The sequence below is a fragment of the Bufo bufo genome, chromosome 11 (genome assembly GCF_905171765.1).
Source record: "Bufo bufo chromosome 11, aBufBuf1.1, whole genome shotgun sequence".
Classification (NCBI taxonomy): domain Eukaryota; kingdom Metazoa; phylum Chordata; class Amphibia; order Anura; family Bufonidae; genus Bufo; species Bufo bufo.
The window spans coordinates 86,253,438-86,270,638 of NC_053399.1; the positions used below are offsets into that span (position 1 = coordinate 86,253,438).

Below are 17,201 nucleotides of genomic sequence, written 5' to 3' on the forward strand. Positions count from 1 at the left end.
TTTACAGGTCCGTGTGAGTTCCGGGGATTAAATGTTGAAGACCAAATGGTAGGATAAGGTCATCAATATCTGATCATGATGCCACAACAAAATATATTATGGACATGCATCACAAGCAAGAGGAAGAGGCCACAGCCTTCGCATGAGAGCTGCAGGACCTTCAGACAGCTGATCAGTGGAGTGCCAAGAGTTGGACCACCACAGATCTGGTAATTATGACATTACCAGAACAAATAAAGTGTAAAATGTAAAAGTATTTTGGGTGGAGGGGAGGTATTAATGCGTTTTGCATATTTTGCTTACAGATTCAAATGGAAGAGTTAAATGAGACCATTATAACAGAATTCATAATTCTAGGCATCACGGATGTGCTGTGGCTACAGGTTGTCCTCTTTGTTACATTTCTTATCTTCTACCTCTGTAGCTGCATTGGCAATTTAAGCATTGTGACAGTGGTAATTGCTGACCATGTTCTTCACACTCCAATGTACTTTCTGTTGGCAAACCTTTCCCTTCTGGATTTCTTCTATGCCACCACAACAGTCCCCAAGATGTTATCCGGTTTAATTATGGAAGACAAGAAAATATCTTTCCAAGGCTGCATAACTCAGCTCTACATGTTTCATTTCTTGGGATGCACTGAAGCCATGCTCCTTGCATCGATGTCTTATGACAGATATGTTGCCATTTGTAACCCACTGAGATACCACATTCTTATGGCAAGGGCAATGTGTCTTCAACTAGCAGTCACATCTTGGCTTGTTGGTTCCTTATACTCATTGACCCATACCATTATGACTTCCAGGCTTCCTTTCTGCAAAATGAACAAAATAACTCATTTCTGCTGTGACATTAAACCTCTCTTGAAGTTGGCATGTACCGACACACATCTTAATGAGAGCTTGGTCAACATAGTTACAGGTACTTTAGCTTTAGGCACATTTGTAATGGTTGTCATCTCCTATACCTTTTTTGGAATTCATCTCCAGAATATCCGCTCAGAGCAAGGTAGAAGGAAAGCCTTCTCCACCTGCACGTCCCACCTTACTGTTGTCGTTATACTTTTTGGCACTGTTCTCTGCACATATTTAAGACCGGTTACTAAGGATACCCTGGAACAAGACAGGATTACTGGAATCTTGTTCACGGTGATCACACCAGCGTTAAATCCCATCATCTATTCTTTGAGAAATAAGGAGGTGAAAAGGGCTTTTAAAAGAAGGTACAGTATTTGATAGGGTGGATTGAGAGTGTGTGAGATTACTATTACTGAACTTTGGTCAACCTCAAACATTTTGGACATTGTCTTTTCTTTGTATTCAATCTTTAGCGTATCCAATGGCACCAGGCAGAGGTGGTCCCTATCCCCCAAATGGTTTATTATGATCCATCATATTAAATGAGACCAGACCATGTCACACAGGATCTGACGGTAAACAAAAGCTACTCATCACACTGCAGTATTCACTGATGACCTTCCTACATTGAAACACCATACCCAATAATTTATTTCACTCAAAAGACACTTACAACCTGGCATGAGGTGAACAACAAGACCGTTGCCATCACCAATCATCCCTGTCAACTTAATGCAGATTATTTCATCAGAGGGAAAGTCTGAAATCTCAAAGTGGTTGTGCAGGGTACACAAATGTAATATTAGAGATTCAATATGCAAAAACATTTTTTCCAGTGCTTTCAGTTTCCACCAATTCCAAACAGTGTGTATAGAGTGTCTATTCTAAGGATAGGTCATGAGTATCTGATTGTAGGGGTCCGACACAAGTCAGTTTGAGAAGGCCTTCTACTCGCTTTTCCTAGGCCAAGTGATGACATGTTAAATGGGGCTGAGCTGGGATACCAAGCAAAGCAGCTATAGAAAGACCTCTCAAGTGTCCCTGTTTTGGAGGGACAGTCCCTATTTTGGACCCAAGTCCCTCTGTCCCTCTTTTATCCTTAAATGTCCCTCTTTTTGATCTGAGGTATAGATTTGTATTGCTACATACGCAACATTGATCAAGAAAGTGTTTGTCTGGTTGCTATCTGTATATTTGACCCCACCTTCTATTTTATTTCTTTATTTGATGCAATTTGTAATTTAGACATTTTTATATTTAGATAGGTTTTGCACTATTGTACACTAAGAAAACTATTATTAAAGTGTTTAGATATACAGGACAACTGGAGTTTCACATAATGAACCATAAGTGTCCCCATTTAACTGTCCAAAAAGTTGTGAGGTATGTATACAATGTATGGTGCTGTGCTTGGTAAGCTGTGAAGAAAGCAGTGGCGTTCCTGTGAACTTTATTGCAACCTTAGGGTCCATTCACACGTCCGTTGTTTCTTTCCTGATCTGTTCCGTTTTTTGCGGAATAGATCTGGACCAGATCTGTACCCATTCATTTTCAATGGGTCCTGAAAAAAAATCAGACATTGAGCTGTCCGATTTTTTTCAGGACCCATTGAAAATGAATGGGTACAGATCTGGTCCAGATCTGTTCCCCAAAAAACGGAACAGATCAGGAAAGAAACAACGGACGTGTGAATGGACCCTTAAGGTGTGGATTTGTGGATTTTAATATTTTTGTGCTTATTCTCTACAAAAAAGTCCCAGCCTCTTATAGCAACAACACCTAATGTGATATCTATTGTCACCTGAACATAAAATGTTAAAAGGTCAACTGCACATCTGTCATTTAGGGTTGCTATATCAGCTGAGATCCCAGTATATTGTTACCTTTAGGCCTCTTTCACACGGGCGTCATGGATTTGGGCCGGATAAGATGCGGGTGCGTCGCGTGAAAATGCGCGATTTTTCCGTGCGAGTGCAAAACATTTTAATGCGTTTTGCACGCGCGTGAGAAAAATCTGCAAGTTTGGTACCCAAACCCGAACTTCTTCACAGAAGTTCGGGTTTGGGTTAGGTGTTGCGTAGATTGTATTATTTTCCCTTATAACATGGTTATAAGGGAAAATAATAGCATTCTTAATACAGAATGCTTAGTTAAATAGCACTGGAGGGGTTAAAAAAAAATTCAAAATTATTTAACTCACCTTAATCCACTTGTTCGCGCAGCCCGGCATCTCCTTCTGTCTTCTTTCTTTAGGACCTGGGTAAAGGACCTTTAATGACATCACTGCGCTCATCAAATGGTATATCACATGATCCCTCACCTTGGTGATGGATCATGTGACGGATCATGTGATGGGCGCAGTGACGTCACCACAGGTCCTTTTACTCCTCCACAGCAAAGAAGAAGAAAGAAGAGAAGCTGGGCTGCGCGAACCAGTGGATGAACGTGAGTTAAATTTTATTTTTATTTTTTTAACCCCTCCAGCCCTATTTTACTAAGTATTCTGTATTAAGAATGCTATTATTTTCCCTTATAACCATGTTATAAGGGAAAATAATAATGATCGGGTGCCCATCCCGATCATCTCCTAGCAACCATGCGTGAAAATCGCACTGCATCCGCACTTGCTTGCGGATGCTTGCGATTTTCACGCAACCCCATTCACTTCTATGGGGCTTGCGTTGCGTGATAAACGCAGAATATAGAGCATGCTGCAATTTTCACGCAACGCACAAGTGATGCGTGAAAATCACCGATCATGTGCACAGCCCTATAGAAATGAACGGGTCCGGATTTAGTGCGGGTGCAATGCGTTCACCTCACGCTTTGCACCTGCGCGGAAAACCCGCCCGTGTGAAAGAGGCCTTACAGTGCTTTTAAAAAGTATTCCTATCCCTTGAACCTTTCCACATTGTTTGATCACTCATGTTCTCTAACAAATCTCTCTGGCCTTCACAGAACAGTTGTAGTTATACTGGGAATAAATTACACATAGGTGGACTCTATTTACTAATTAGGTGACTTCTGAAGGCAATTGGTCGCACTGGATTTTATTTAGGGATTTCAGAGTACAGGTCGCTGAATACAAATGCACGCAACACTTTTCAGATTTGTATTTATTAAAAATCTTGTAAACCACATATTTTCTTTTCAAGTCACACATATTTGCTACATTGTGTTGGTCTATCACATAAAATCTCAATAAAATACATTTAAGTTTTCGGGTATAACATGAAAAAAATGTGGAAAAGTTCAAGTGGTATGAATACCTTTTCATGGTACTATATATGGACCCCAGCTATTGTTACAATTACTGCTTTGAAAGCTGTTGGGAAAAAGATGTGGTTGTGATATGGCTTCCTGCCAAACCTCAACCTTTATATCTTTTTATCTATTTAACCTCAGGGGAAAAGAGTAGTGTGAGATCGGGGGAGATAAAAATGTGATGTAATCAATACAGAAAATTGTCAATGTGATATGGATACTGAAGCCAACAAGAAGTTCCCAAAGCTTTGGAGATTCCAAGAGAATTTTATATTCCATGGCTTGACCTTCATATGAAAAGAGATTACGTAGAGAAAAAAAAGAGGTTGAGTGGTTCTACCTGTAAGTGTTGTTTACACATGGCATTAGTAATATAACAAATCCCTCGAATGGAGAAACGTTCACCGTAAAACACCACATGGACTGTGGCACGATGAACGTCATCTATCTCCTCCGATGTTCTTGTTCACTCCTTTACGTGGGTCGCACCACACAATCTCTGCGTGAAAGGATGAATGAGCATCGCTCTAACATCACGAGGAAAATACTGACCCACAGTGTTTCAAGACATTATGCCAAAACCCATGATGGCGACCCCTCTTGTTTACGCGTTACACCAATTGAACACGTCACACATTGTTTCCAGTCATTGTGTAAAAAAGAAATGTATTGGATATTTTGTTTCAACACCCTAACACCTTTTGGCCTTAAACGAATCCCTTGAATATGCCAATTTCTGATTCTTTTTTAGAAAATCTTTTATATAACATATATTATATTGATACTTCTGATTATATTTGCTCCTTCCTCGTATCCCCCCATTTTTTTATCCTTTTAAATTTATTGTAATATACCCCTGATATGTCACATATATATCTATTTATTTATTATTTACATACCGTACCCATTAAATAAGACCATGTATACCCTTTTTATTTCTTTTCCTTATCCCCCGGCCCATGTAATTTACAATCATTCCCAGAGTAAGCCGCCCGGTTTTATTCCTCAGCCCCCTCTATACACTTGAAGGGAAGTGCGCCTTAAAACATCTCACCTATCGCGATCCTGGCCGGGAGCGGCTGTGCTTTCTACAGTGGAGCGCACAGCAGTGCCGCGATCCCCGCCGGAAGGCACTGTGCGCTCCATAGTGGAAAGCACAAGAAGAGACATCGCGAGCCTAACCGGAAGTCACTGTGCGTTCCACGGTGGAGCGCACAGTTGATCGAGGCAAATATGTATATATTCCCCTGTTTTCTCCTGGATACCCACCCGCATATTTATTCTAGAACCTTCGGCGGGCCCTCTTTCTTTTGTTTATATGTGGAAACACGTAAAATTGGCTATTGGGAATTACATACTTCCGGTCCCGCACTTTTTTGCCCGTGTACGCCACCCCCATGTGGATCTTTGCCGCCCTATTTAAGTGCCCATTAAAAGGGAAGTACACACAGATGGAGCATCTTCTCCTAAAGGATAGGAGACCCTGTAGAAAGAGCCCTGAAGGTATACTTTGAATTTTCCGAATTATTTTATTACACTGTATCCATCTAATAAACTTTTTAATGAGCTGCTTTGAATGGTTTCTAAAAAACTTTATTTGTAGAAAACCTTCAGATTAGATGGTAGCTCATTTCTATATAACTATTGGCTATGCTACTCTTTAATGCGCATTCTTTACTGTTATCATTACTTTATGCTGACATGGTATGTAATGTTTTTGACAAACTGTATAGGCCTAGAGACCTCTTTTGACTATACAATTGAATTATGTTTTAGTGTTTATTTATGTACACTTCCGTTGTTTTTTGTGTCCTCTTAACTTATTTTAACATTTTTGTATTATTATTATTATTATTGTTCTCTCTTTGATACCCCTGAAGAAGGAGGGCTGTGAGACCTCCGAAACGCGTTGGGACAGCTTTTACTGTAATAAACTACATTGATCAGAAGCCTTGGTTGTCGGCAGCCATCAATTGGTATCATCTGATATGCGATCCTGGCCAGGGGGGCAGTTAGTCACAGGTGTCTTGAGCTTCATCCTGTGACTACCCCCCCCCCCCCCCCCTGTGAAGTGAGTATTCACATCTTGATCACCTCTATCAGAAACCTCCAAAATACCTCTTCTTGAGAATATTCTATATAACGACTACCCTCCAGAGACGGGGGATTTGATTACTTGACTCACTTTCTTTACATCCTTTGGGAGTGGCGCCTCTAATAGTGTTTTCTTTTGAACCAGGTTGCGGTTGGATCCATCCTTCATGGTACCACCAGACCGAGTTCACCTACTATCTGTTTTGTCCTTCATATTACAGACTGTCACTAACAGAATCTGTTGATGAACATCTGAGTTGCCTTACAGGATGCAAGGAAGTTTCTAAAAATACTAGGATAAAAGCTTCTGTCAATACTGTACTAGTACATTTGGGAATGGTCATGGAAATACAGTAAGGTCTTCTCCAATTTTAGCCATTTTTTAAAAAATATATCAGAACATCATCTACTTTTTACTAGAAGGAGGGACCTTATCTCTAAGAATTTAAAAATTGGATACATGAGCTATGCTCATATATGGCATTGAGGCTTATAATTGAGCTAAAGGGATTGGCCACTTTCTGGTTACCGTTGACCAATGTGTTTGTGAGATGATTATATGACACTTACTAATATAGGCTTTGTTGAAATTCTGTGCCATTTTCTATATTTCATAAAGTATGCCCCCTTGCTCACAAAGTCTTTTGTGTTGTCCACACAGAGGTCCTGAAGTACTTTTATATATAAAATAAATAGACCCCAAAACTGTTTGTATCAGGCCACAAATTCACCCCAAAAGTAAGGATCAATGGAAGTACTTTGATATATTTAAGATAAACATGCCCCAAAACTGGTTGTATCAGACCGCACTTTCACCTCAATAACAGATGCCTAGAATTAATGTAATTACTGTTTACAACCTAAAATCTGTAATAATTAGGGTTGGGCGAACCCGAACTGTAAAGTTCGGGTTCGTACTGAACTTTAGGATTTTTGGACCCCGGACCCGAACCCGAACATTTCCGTAAACGTTTGGGTTCGGGTTCGGTGTTTGGCGCTTTCTTGGCACTTTTGAAAGGCTGCACAGCAGCCAATCAACAAGCGTCATACTACTTGCCCCAAGAGGCCATCACAGCCATGCCTACTAATGGCAATTTTATGCATGCTCAGTGCACTGCATCTGAGCTTTTGGGACATTGCAAATCACAATTTTTGGGGGGCAAACTACAACATCTAGATTAATCAGTGTGCAATTTAAGGTAGAAATACATCCATAATTTTCTGGGGTTTTAAAAACACACAATTTTTTTTCAAAAAACAGTATTTTCCAGATCTGCAACTGTTAAATTGAAGTTTAATATATACAGCTTTCATATTCTGTTAGCAAAAAAAGACTTTTTGGGCAATCTACAACAACTGTATTAGTCAGTGTGCAATTTAAGCTAGAAATACACCCATCATTTTCTCGGGTTTGAAAAACACACAATTTTTTTTCAAAAAACAGTATTTTCCAGATCTGCAAGTGTTAAATTCAAGTCTAATATATACAGCTTTGATATTCTGTTAGCAAAAAAAGACTTTTTTTGGCAATCTACAACATCTGTATTAGTCAGTGTGCAATTTAAGGTAGAAATACACCCATCACTTTCTGGGGTTTAAAAAACACACTCTTTTGACAAAAAACACTATTTTCAGGCCTTGCAGCATCAGCACGTGTGAAATTACAGGCTTATATTCTGCTGCCAAATTCAGTTTTTAAACAAACACTCATTTGGGCACAAAAAATTTAGTTGGCACCCTTTGATGCAGATGTCATTGTGAGATACACCCTGAATACATTTGGGTTACATTCAGAGATTTTAAATACCGCAAATATAGTGCACCAATATTGAATTCAGGCCTACACTGGTTCAGAGATACACCTTCTACATACAGGGGTATGAATTAGGCATTTGAAATACAGCCATTTTGTGCAAAGATATATTTACTTCAGGTCTACACTGGTTCAGACCGTGTGAGATACCCCCTACATACAGGGGTTTGAATCAGGCATTTGAAATACAGCCATTTGAAATACAGCCATTTTGTGCAAAGATCATATTTACTTCAGGCCTACAGAGGTTCAGGCCCTCTGAGATACCACCTCTATATACAGGGGTTTGAATTAGGCATTTAAAATACAGCCATTTGAAATACAGCCATTTTGTGCAAATAAATCTTTAATTGAGGCCTAGTCTGGTTCAGGCCGTGTGAGATACACCCTTTACATACTGTCGTTCTTTTCTACTATTAATTAAACACCCATTTAGGGCAAGATCCTAAATTAAAAAAATATGAGGAGAGCGTCAAATAAGGGACGTGGCCCAGGTCATGGTGCTGCTGGTGAAGCTCCTGTTGCAGGGAGAGGACGTGGTCGATCTGTGCCAGCTACACGCACAAGTGAAACCCCTTCCTCAGGTGCGAATAGGCGACAAAACCTGCAGATGTATTTGGTCGGGCCTAATGCTGCTCTACGAATGGTGAGGCCTGAACAAGTACAGGCGATAGTAGATTGGGTTGCTGACAGTGGATCCAGTTCCTTCACATTGTCTCCCACCCAGTCTCCTGCTTAAAGACCACAGTTGGCACCTGCAGCCGATGTCCGTCAGTCTTTCACCTCACCCCCTTGCAAATCAGCCAAGCAGTCTGAGCCACAAGTCATGCAGCAGTCTCTTCTGCTCTTTGATGACTCTTTTTGCAGGATTTCTCAGGGCCATCCACCTAGCCCCGCCCCAGAAGTGGAAGAGAGTGAGTGCACCGATGCCCAACCACTTATTTTTCAAGATGAGTACATGGGAGGACCATCACAGCACGTCTCGGATGATGAAGAAACACAGGTGCCAACTGCTGGGGCTTTCGAAAGTGTTCAGACTGACAAGGAAGTCAGGGGTGAAGACTGGGTGGAAGATGATGTGGAGGACAATGAGGTCCTCGACCCCACATGGAATCAAGGTCATGCGAGTGACCGATGTAGTTCGGAGGAAAAGGCGGTGGTCGCACAGAGCCACCAGCACAGCAGAAGAGGGAGCAGGGTGCAAAGGTGGAGCGGCCGTCCTCTAGACAGTACGCCTCCTACTGCCCACCGCAGCAAGGGACTGAGCACACCAAAGCCAGCTCCAAGGAGTTCCCTGGCGTGGCAGTTCTTCAGACAATGTGCTGACGACAAGACACGAGTGGTTTGCATGGTGTGCAATCAGAGGCTGAAGCGAGGCATAAACGTTCTCAACCTGAGCACAACCTGCATGACCAGGCATTTAAGTGCAAAGCACGAGCTGCAGTAGAGTAGTCACCTCAAAAACCAAGAAAGGTCTGGCTCCTCCTGCTTCCTCTTCTGCTGCAGTCGCGGCCTCTTCATCCACCTCTGGAGTGACAGTGCCACCTGGTACCCCACGAACAGAGGATCTGCCAGCAACACCAACACCTGGGTCACCAAGCATCTCCACAATGTCACACGGAAGTGTTCAGCTCTCTATATCCAAAATGCTGGAGAGGAAGAAGAAGTACCCGCCTACCCACCCGCGATCCCTAGCTCTGAATGCCAGCATTTTGAAATTACTTGCCTTTGAAATGCTGTCATTCCGTCTGGTGGAGACGGAGAGTTTTAAAGGCCTTATGGCGGTGGCTGTCCCACAGTACGTCGTGCCCAGCCGCCACTACTTTTCAAGGCGAGCCATCCCTTCCCTTCACAACCAAGTTGGGACAAAATCAGGTGTGCACTGCGCAATGCCATCTGTGGCAAGGTGCACCTGACTACGGATACGTGGACCAGTAAGCATGGTCTGGGCCGTTATATCTCCATAACAGCACACTGGGTAAATGCAGTGGCAGCTGGGCCTGAGGCAGATAGCAGTTTGGCGCATGTCCTTCCACGACCGAGGATTGCAGGGCGCTTCAGTTTGCCTCCTGTTGCTTCCTCCTCCTACTCTGCTTCCTCATCCTTTACCAGCTCCTCATCCGGTCAGCGTAACACCTTCACCACCAACTTCAGCACAGCCAGGGGTTAACGACAGCAGGCAGTTTTAAAACTTATCTGTTTGGGGGACAAACCCCACACTGCGCAGGAGCTGTGGACCGGCCTTGAGCAACAGACCGATGAGTGGTTTGAGCCAGTTAGCCTCAAGCCCGGCCTGGTGGTGTGATAATGGGCGAAATCTCGTAGCAGCTCTGGGACTAGCCGGTTTGACGCACATCCCTTGCCTGGCGCATGTGCTGAATTTGGTGGTGCAGAGATTCCTTAAAAATTACACTGACATGTCAGAGCTTCTGCATAAAGTGTGGGCCATCTGTGCGCGCTTTCGGCGTTCTCACCCTGCTGCTGCTCGCCTGTCAGCGCTGCAGCGTAACTTTGGCCTTCCCGCTCACCTCCTCATATGCGACGTGCCCACAAGGTGGAACTCCACCTTGCAAATGCTGGCCAGACTGTGTGAGCAGCAGCAGGCGATAGTGGAGTTTCAGCTGCAGCACGCACGAGTGAGTCGCTCAGCGGAACAGCACCACTTCACCACCAATGACTGGGCCTCCATGCGAGACCTGTGTTCCTTGTTGCACTGTTTTGAGTACTCCACCAACATGGCCAGTGCCGATAACGCCATTCTCAGCTTTACTATCCCACTTCTATGCCTCCTTGAAAAACCGCTCATGGCGATGATGGAAGAGGATGTGGCACAGGAGGAGGAGGAGGAAGAGGGATCATTTCGTAGGGTTTCCGGCCAGTCATTCCCAAGTGGCTCCGAGGGTGGGTTCCTGCATCCACAAACCCAAGGTACACAATTGTCCAGCCAGGGCACAGTTCTGGAGGATGAGGAGGTGGAGGATGAGTAGGAGGAGATGGAGGAAGAGGAACCATGTTCACAGCAGGGTGGCACCCAGACCAGCTCATGGCCATCACTGGTGCATGGATGGGGGGATACAGAGGACACAGACGATACACCTTCCACAGAGGACAGCTTTTCGTTGCCTCTGGGCAGCCTCGCACACATGAGCGATTACATGCTGCAGTGTCTCCGCAACGACCGCCGAGTTGCCAACATTCTAACTTGTGCTGATTACTGGGTGGCCTCGCTGCTGAATCCCCGTTATATGGACAATGTACCGTCCTTAATTCCCTCACTGGAGAGTGATTGGAAGATGCGCGAGTACAAGCTCACGCTGGTAGATGTGCTGCTGGTGGCATTCCCACCTGACAGCGGGGGCACAGTGGAAGCACAAGGCGAAGGCAGAGGACGAGGAAGAGGTCGCCAACGCAGCTGGGGCACCGCCAGCACCTCAGAAGGCAGGGTTAGCATGGCCGCCATGTGGAAAAGCTTTGTCAGCACGCCACAACAACCAGCACCACCAGCTGATATGGAATGTCTTAGCGTCAGTCAGCATGCAATGCCCTACTCACCAGTGTGGGAATTTTTCATCAAGGCGCCGGAGGATGTTAGAGTGGCCGTTTGTAGAATCTGTGGGCAGAAGGTGAAGCATGGTCAAAGTGTCAATGTTGGCACCACGGCCCTACATCAACACATGCAGCGTCACCATAAAGGGGCCTGGGAAAACCTGCCTGGCGCTAATGTTGTGGTACAGCCTGAGGCATCTCCTAGCGGCCCGCAACCCTTTTCCAGCAGTCAAGGCTCCACCACCTCAGCAGAAGGGAGCTGTGTTTCCTTATCATCATCTACTGGTCCTGATGCTTTTCCTGCTCCGCCTCCTACACCTCATCATTTATTTTGCAAGCAACTGATCACCAAGGCGATTACAAAAAGACAACAGTATGCGTGCACTAATCCAATTTCGCAGAAGCTGAACAAGCTCCTGGCCAAGTTGCTGGTACTACAGTCCCTCCCTTTCCTTGTGGTTGACTCTGCACCTTTTACAGAACGGATGGTTTCTCCAAAAAGGCTATACCAGCCTAGCACACATATGTTGAGCAGAATATGAGCCAGTCCTTGAGCCTCTCAGTGTCTGGTAAGGTTCATGGCAGCTTCAACGTATAGAGCTGTAATGATGGTCAAAGAAAATATATGTCCTTTATAGCCCACTTAGTAAACGTGGTTCCTGCCCAGGCACACCAGCAACTTGGCCAGGTGACAGCAATGCCGCATCCACATTCTCAAACTGAGATTCCTTCTCCAACGACCTTCTCTGCCTCCTCATGCTTAACCTTTTCCTCAGCCTCCACTGTAGGCACAAGTTCTGAATGGTCCCCCAGTATACCACCTATGCAGAGCACGGCGGTGTCACGCTGTTCTGTACCTGGTTTGCCTGGGAGAACTGAGTCTCACCGGGGAGGAACTGCTCTGCGTGCTTCAAGAGGAAATCGACTGCTAGCTATCTTGTCGCCAACTAAAGATCGGAACCATGGTCAATGATAATGGGAAGAATATTCCGTCTGTGCTGCGCCAAGGAGGGTTGACACATGCGCCCTGCATGTCTTTAATCTGGTGGTAAAGTGGTTCCTGAAGTCTTCCACCCAACTGCAAGACATCTTGAATATGGCCAGGAAACTGTGCATGCTCTTCAACCACTCTGCAAAACACTCCTTCCTTGAGCTGCAAAGGCAGAATAGCATTCTCCAACATCGCCTTATATGCAATGTTTCCACCTGTTGGAACTCCACCCTTCACATGTTGGACTGACTATATGAAAAGAGGAAGGCAATGAATTATTTCTTGATGATGCGGGAGGACAGTAGAAATTAGTATATTTGTCAAAAATTTGATTTTCCGGTAAGCCAAATTTTTCGGGAAAAATTTGGTTTGATCCGAATATATTCCCGGCAAATTTCGTTAAAAAAAGTCTATTTCCTGGCTGCAGAGAGCCTTTATAATGGTGTAGAACACTGTGCCTTGCAGTAACACGCAAAGGGAGTCTTCTTTGGTAGTGAAATACTGTGACTCCTTAGGACATGCAGATGACAGGCATCACTCTTAGAATCGCTGAACACTTCACTTATTTGGGCAGTCACGGGGCCTAAACTGACCAAATAACTCAAGTATGAACTCAGCCTTACAGGTCTATGTTAGCGCCAAGAAGAAGCGCCCTCCTTTTACACCGTCATCAGCTGATTCCACATAGATGTCTACAGAACCTGTTTTATTGAACGCTTATAAAAGTTGAGCCCACCGACAGAGTGGAGAGGGTCTCAGCAGTAAGTTTGTGTTAACGTCACTGATTATTTTGCCCTTCCTCTGATCCGTCAGAACAATAACCCACAAAAAACGAATCCTGTCTGTGGAGCATCCGCCTTCACTCGGTCAGCATTTGGTCAGTAATCCATCAGTACATGAACTGAATATTTGCAAGTCTTCTGTATTTTGTACTCCTGATCTTGGCTACAATCATAAGCCAATTTTGAGAGGACCATACAGGCCTTTTAGCTGCTACACAGAGAGGATCGGTTAAGCATCTCATTTTACCTTCCTTCTGACAGATCAGAAGAAGGGTCAAATAAATGATGATGTCAGGCAAGCCAAAAAGGCTGAATAGTGGCCCAGTCATGAAGTGGGGAGGGTGGGAACAGCATGAGAAGTCCACAGAGTGGCCCTAGTGGCCCTTGCGTAGCAAAACCACCCATTTCGCTACACATTGCTTGTGCTCCAATGTCCTCCTATTCCTCCAGTTCAGCCCCCACAGGGCTCATGTGGCCGTGAGATCTAGGCACCACGTCTCCAGTACCCTGACCAGCCAGATTTACCAGCATCTGTTCCAGGACATGAAGCAGTGGAATGACATTGTTCATCCCGTAGTCCTGGTGACTGACAAATGACGTGGCCTCCTCAAAGGGCCTGAGCAAACGGTAGGTGTCACGCATGAGCTGCCACTCACTGACATTGAATTTACACAGGGGAGTATTCCTGTCCGCTTGGATCATCACTAAACCGTTTATGGCCTTTCTCTGTTCGTACAGACGGTCCAACATATGGAGGGTGGAATTCCAATCGATGGAAACGTCGCATATCAGCCTATGTTGGGGGATGTCGTTCTACCACTGAAAATCAAGGAGGGTGTGCTTTGCGGTGTATGAGTGGCTGAAGTGCATGCAAAGTTTCCTGGCCATTTTTAGGATGTCTTGCAGATTGGTGGAAGACTTCAGGAACCGCTTGACAACCAGATTAAACACGTTTGGCATGCAGGGCGCATGGCTCAGCCCTCCTTGACACAGCGCCGACACTATGTTTTTCCCGTTGTCGGTCACTATGGTTCTGATTTTCAGTTGTTGCAGAGAAAGCCAGGATTCGGTTTCTTGCTGAAGGACATGGAGCTGTTCTTTCCCTGTGTGACTCCGTTCGCCCAGGCAAACGAGGTGCAGAACAGCGTGACACTGCCATGCTATGCACATGTGGTATGCTGGAGGGGCACTGTGAATTGTGGAGGATGAGGAGGAAGAGGCCGACATTGTTGCTAGACCAAGTGGCTTGTGTGGCTGTGCAGTAACCACATTCACCAAGTGGGCCGTAAAGGACATGTATGACCGTAGTTACAGCTCCACACGTCGGCGCCGCTGTGCACTTTGGCAGACACCGACAGGCTCAAGGACTGGCCCACCTTCTGTCATACATGTGTGTGCAGGGCTGGTACTGCCTTTTGGGCAAAGAAATTATGGCTTGGGACTCTCCACTTTGACTTGGCACAAGCCATCAGTTCTATGAAAGGTGCAGAGTCCACCACTTGGAAAGGGAGGGACTGCAGCACCAGCAACTTGGACAGGAGCATTTTCAGCTTCTGTGTATTGGCAATCGCTTCGGTGATTGATTGCTGACGGAATGATTGAGGAGGAGGAGCAGGAGCATCACGACCAGCAGATGATGGGAAGGACAGACAGCTCCCTTCGGCTGAGGTGGTGGAGCCTTGACTGGCTGAAACCGGGTGCTTGCCACTGGGTAATGCAGCTGTTGCTGCTGCAGGATGGACCACCACATCAGAGACACGGTTCTCCCTGGCCACTTTATGGTGACGCTGCATATGTTGATGCAGGGCCGTAGCCACGCTTCACCTTCTTCCCACAGATTCTACATATGGCCACGTTCAACTCTTCTGGCGGATTAACAATAAACTGCCACACCGCCAAGTAGGTGATTTTACCACCAACACTACACACTGAGTTACTGCTACCGCCGCTGCCTCCTTGAACCCCTGCACCGCTACTTCCCTGGCTGGTAGGCTCCCTCGATATAGGTGGTCTACCACGGGCAGGCTTTGCTACCGACCTCCCACTGCTGCCACCCTGCTGACTCCCAGCCACACTAGCGACTTGCTGGCTCCGCCGCTTTCTCACGGGAAAGCTGCCATCCTCTCCTCCCGATGATGATGAAGCCCCTTCTTCACCCAGCTCCCAAGTGTGATCAGCTACATCATCATCATCAAGTACTGTCTGCACGTCACTGATGTCCTCCTCAACCGTCTCAGGGTCAGGAGCTCCCACGTCACTCTCCTCATCACTTCTTGCCCGCCTAGCGGAGGAAGCGGCGGATGTCTCCTCCCGATCTCGGCTGGGCAGTATTTGCTGACTGTCCTCTAGTAACTCTTCCTCGCTGAAAAGTGGAGCCGAGCCTACGGCATAAAATACTTCTCGCGGTGAGGGAACTGAAAATGACAGAGGAAGGTTCAGGACAAGTGGGGGCACAGGGCCTGCTCCCGGGAAATGCCAACTAAGCCTCATGTCAGAGGAACCCACGACTGTTGGCTGGGGGTGTCTGAAGTCATTTGTGACGAAGTGGATGACCGAGTCAACAATTCAAGAACCGCTGGGTTGCTGGTCAAGACACAACCGCTAGATGACATCGGGAGCTCAGGCCTCTCACTGCGACCCCTACTGCCACGCCCCCTTACTCTGCTGCGACCTCTGCCTGCGCCAGATACATTTAGGCCTCTGCCACTCCCCTGTGCAGGGCCTGGCACTTCTCTGTCTTACATACTGTTAGATCACATAATCAAATGTTAGATCAAATATTTTTTATTTTGACACTAATACACGGCAAACAGGGCATTAGAATATATCACTGCACCGCTGATCTGCAATTAGGCCCTAATTTTTTTTTCTACTTTTACACAACACGAAAGGCTTTTCAACAGATAAGTGCAACACTGAACGGTGATTATATTTTTATTTTGCCACTAATACACGCCAAACTGGGCTTTAGAGTATATCACTGCACCGCACAAGGACAATTAGCATGTAGTTTGCCTGCCCTGACATCGGCCTTTTACTGACTATGGGTTTTGCCTGTTTTGTCTGTGGGTCAGATGTTAACCACACTTGGACTACTCCAAGAGGTAGTGGCTTGGTGGCTCCCCTACTGCGAAGTAAAGATACCTGTACAGGGGTTAAGATTGAATACAAGGGGACTGTCAGGATAACATCCTTAGGATTAGCCCAAATCCAAAGGCTGGTAACCCTGGGACACTTAAGGCACTTTTCTCTAGAGGAAGGTGCCTGAACAATAGGTGTTCCTACAAAGGCGTGCTGTTCAAATTGTCTGTCGTGTACTGACCTCTGCCTATATCCTTACTTGACACTCCACTGCCTTATCTAACCTGTTCTTGAATACTTTATTGACCCACTGGAGCTGTATTCACACAGAAAGGGGATTCTGGAAAGATGTGCGGCTATGGCTTCTTCTTTAAAGGGATTCTGTCACCAGGTTTGACCCCTGTCAGCTAAACATATGCTGATGTTCAGGGCGTCTTCACGATTCCTAATGTGGGCATCTGTGGGCTTATTTAGCTAAAAAAATGCTTTTACTAACCTGTCAGTCAAACAAATAAGGTGCCCAAGGGGATGTTAATGGATGCAAGGTGCCGGCCGCACCCACCGCCGTTCGTGCCCAGCGCTGCCTTTCCGGACTTCTGCACCGCCTCCTAATCCTCTGTGCCGCCTCTCGCTCTCCCTCCCTCCCCCCTCCTTCTGCTGTAAGATCTCGCGCTTGCGCACAGGGCTCTGCCTGATGCGCCCGTGCAGACTTCTCCATTTGACTTCTTACAGCGAAGTGCGCATGCGCCGGCACTTCGCTCAACCCCTGTATG

General features: G+C 45.6%; 1 protein-coding gene across 1 annotated transcript; it reads left to right on the top strand.

Moving 5' to 3' along the window:
• The first annotated feature begins 311 nt into the window (after positions 1-311).
• Positions 312-1,235, top strand: LOC120981515 (olfactory receptor 12D1-like). The gene has a single exon (XM_040411052.1). The coding sequence runs from the start codon at positions 312-314 to the stop codon at positions 1,233-1,235; it is 924 nt and encodes a 307-aa protein (XP_040266986.1).
• Positions 1,236-17,201: the final 15,966 nt, after the last annotated feature.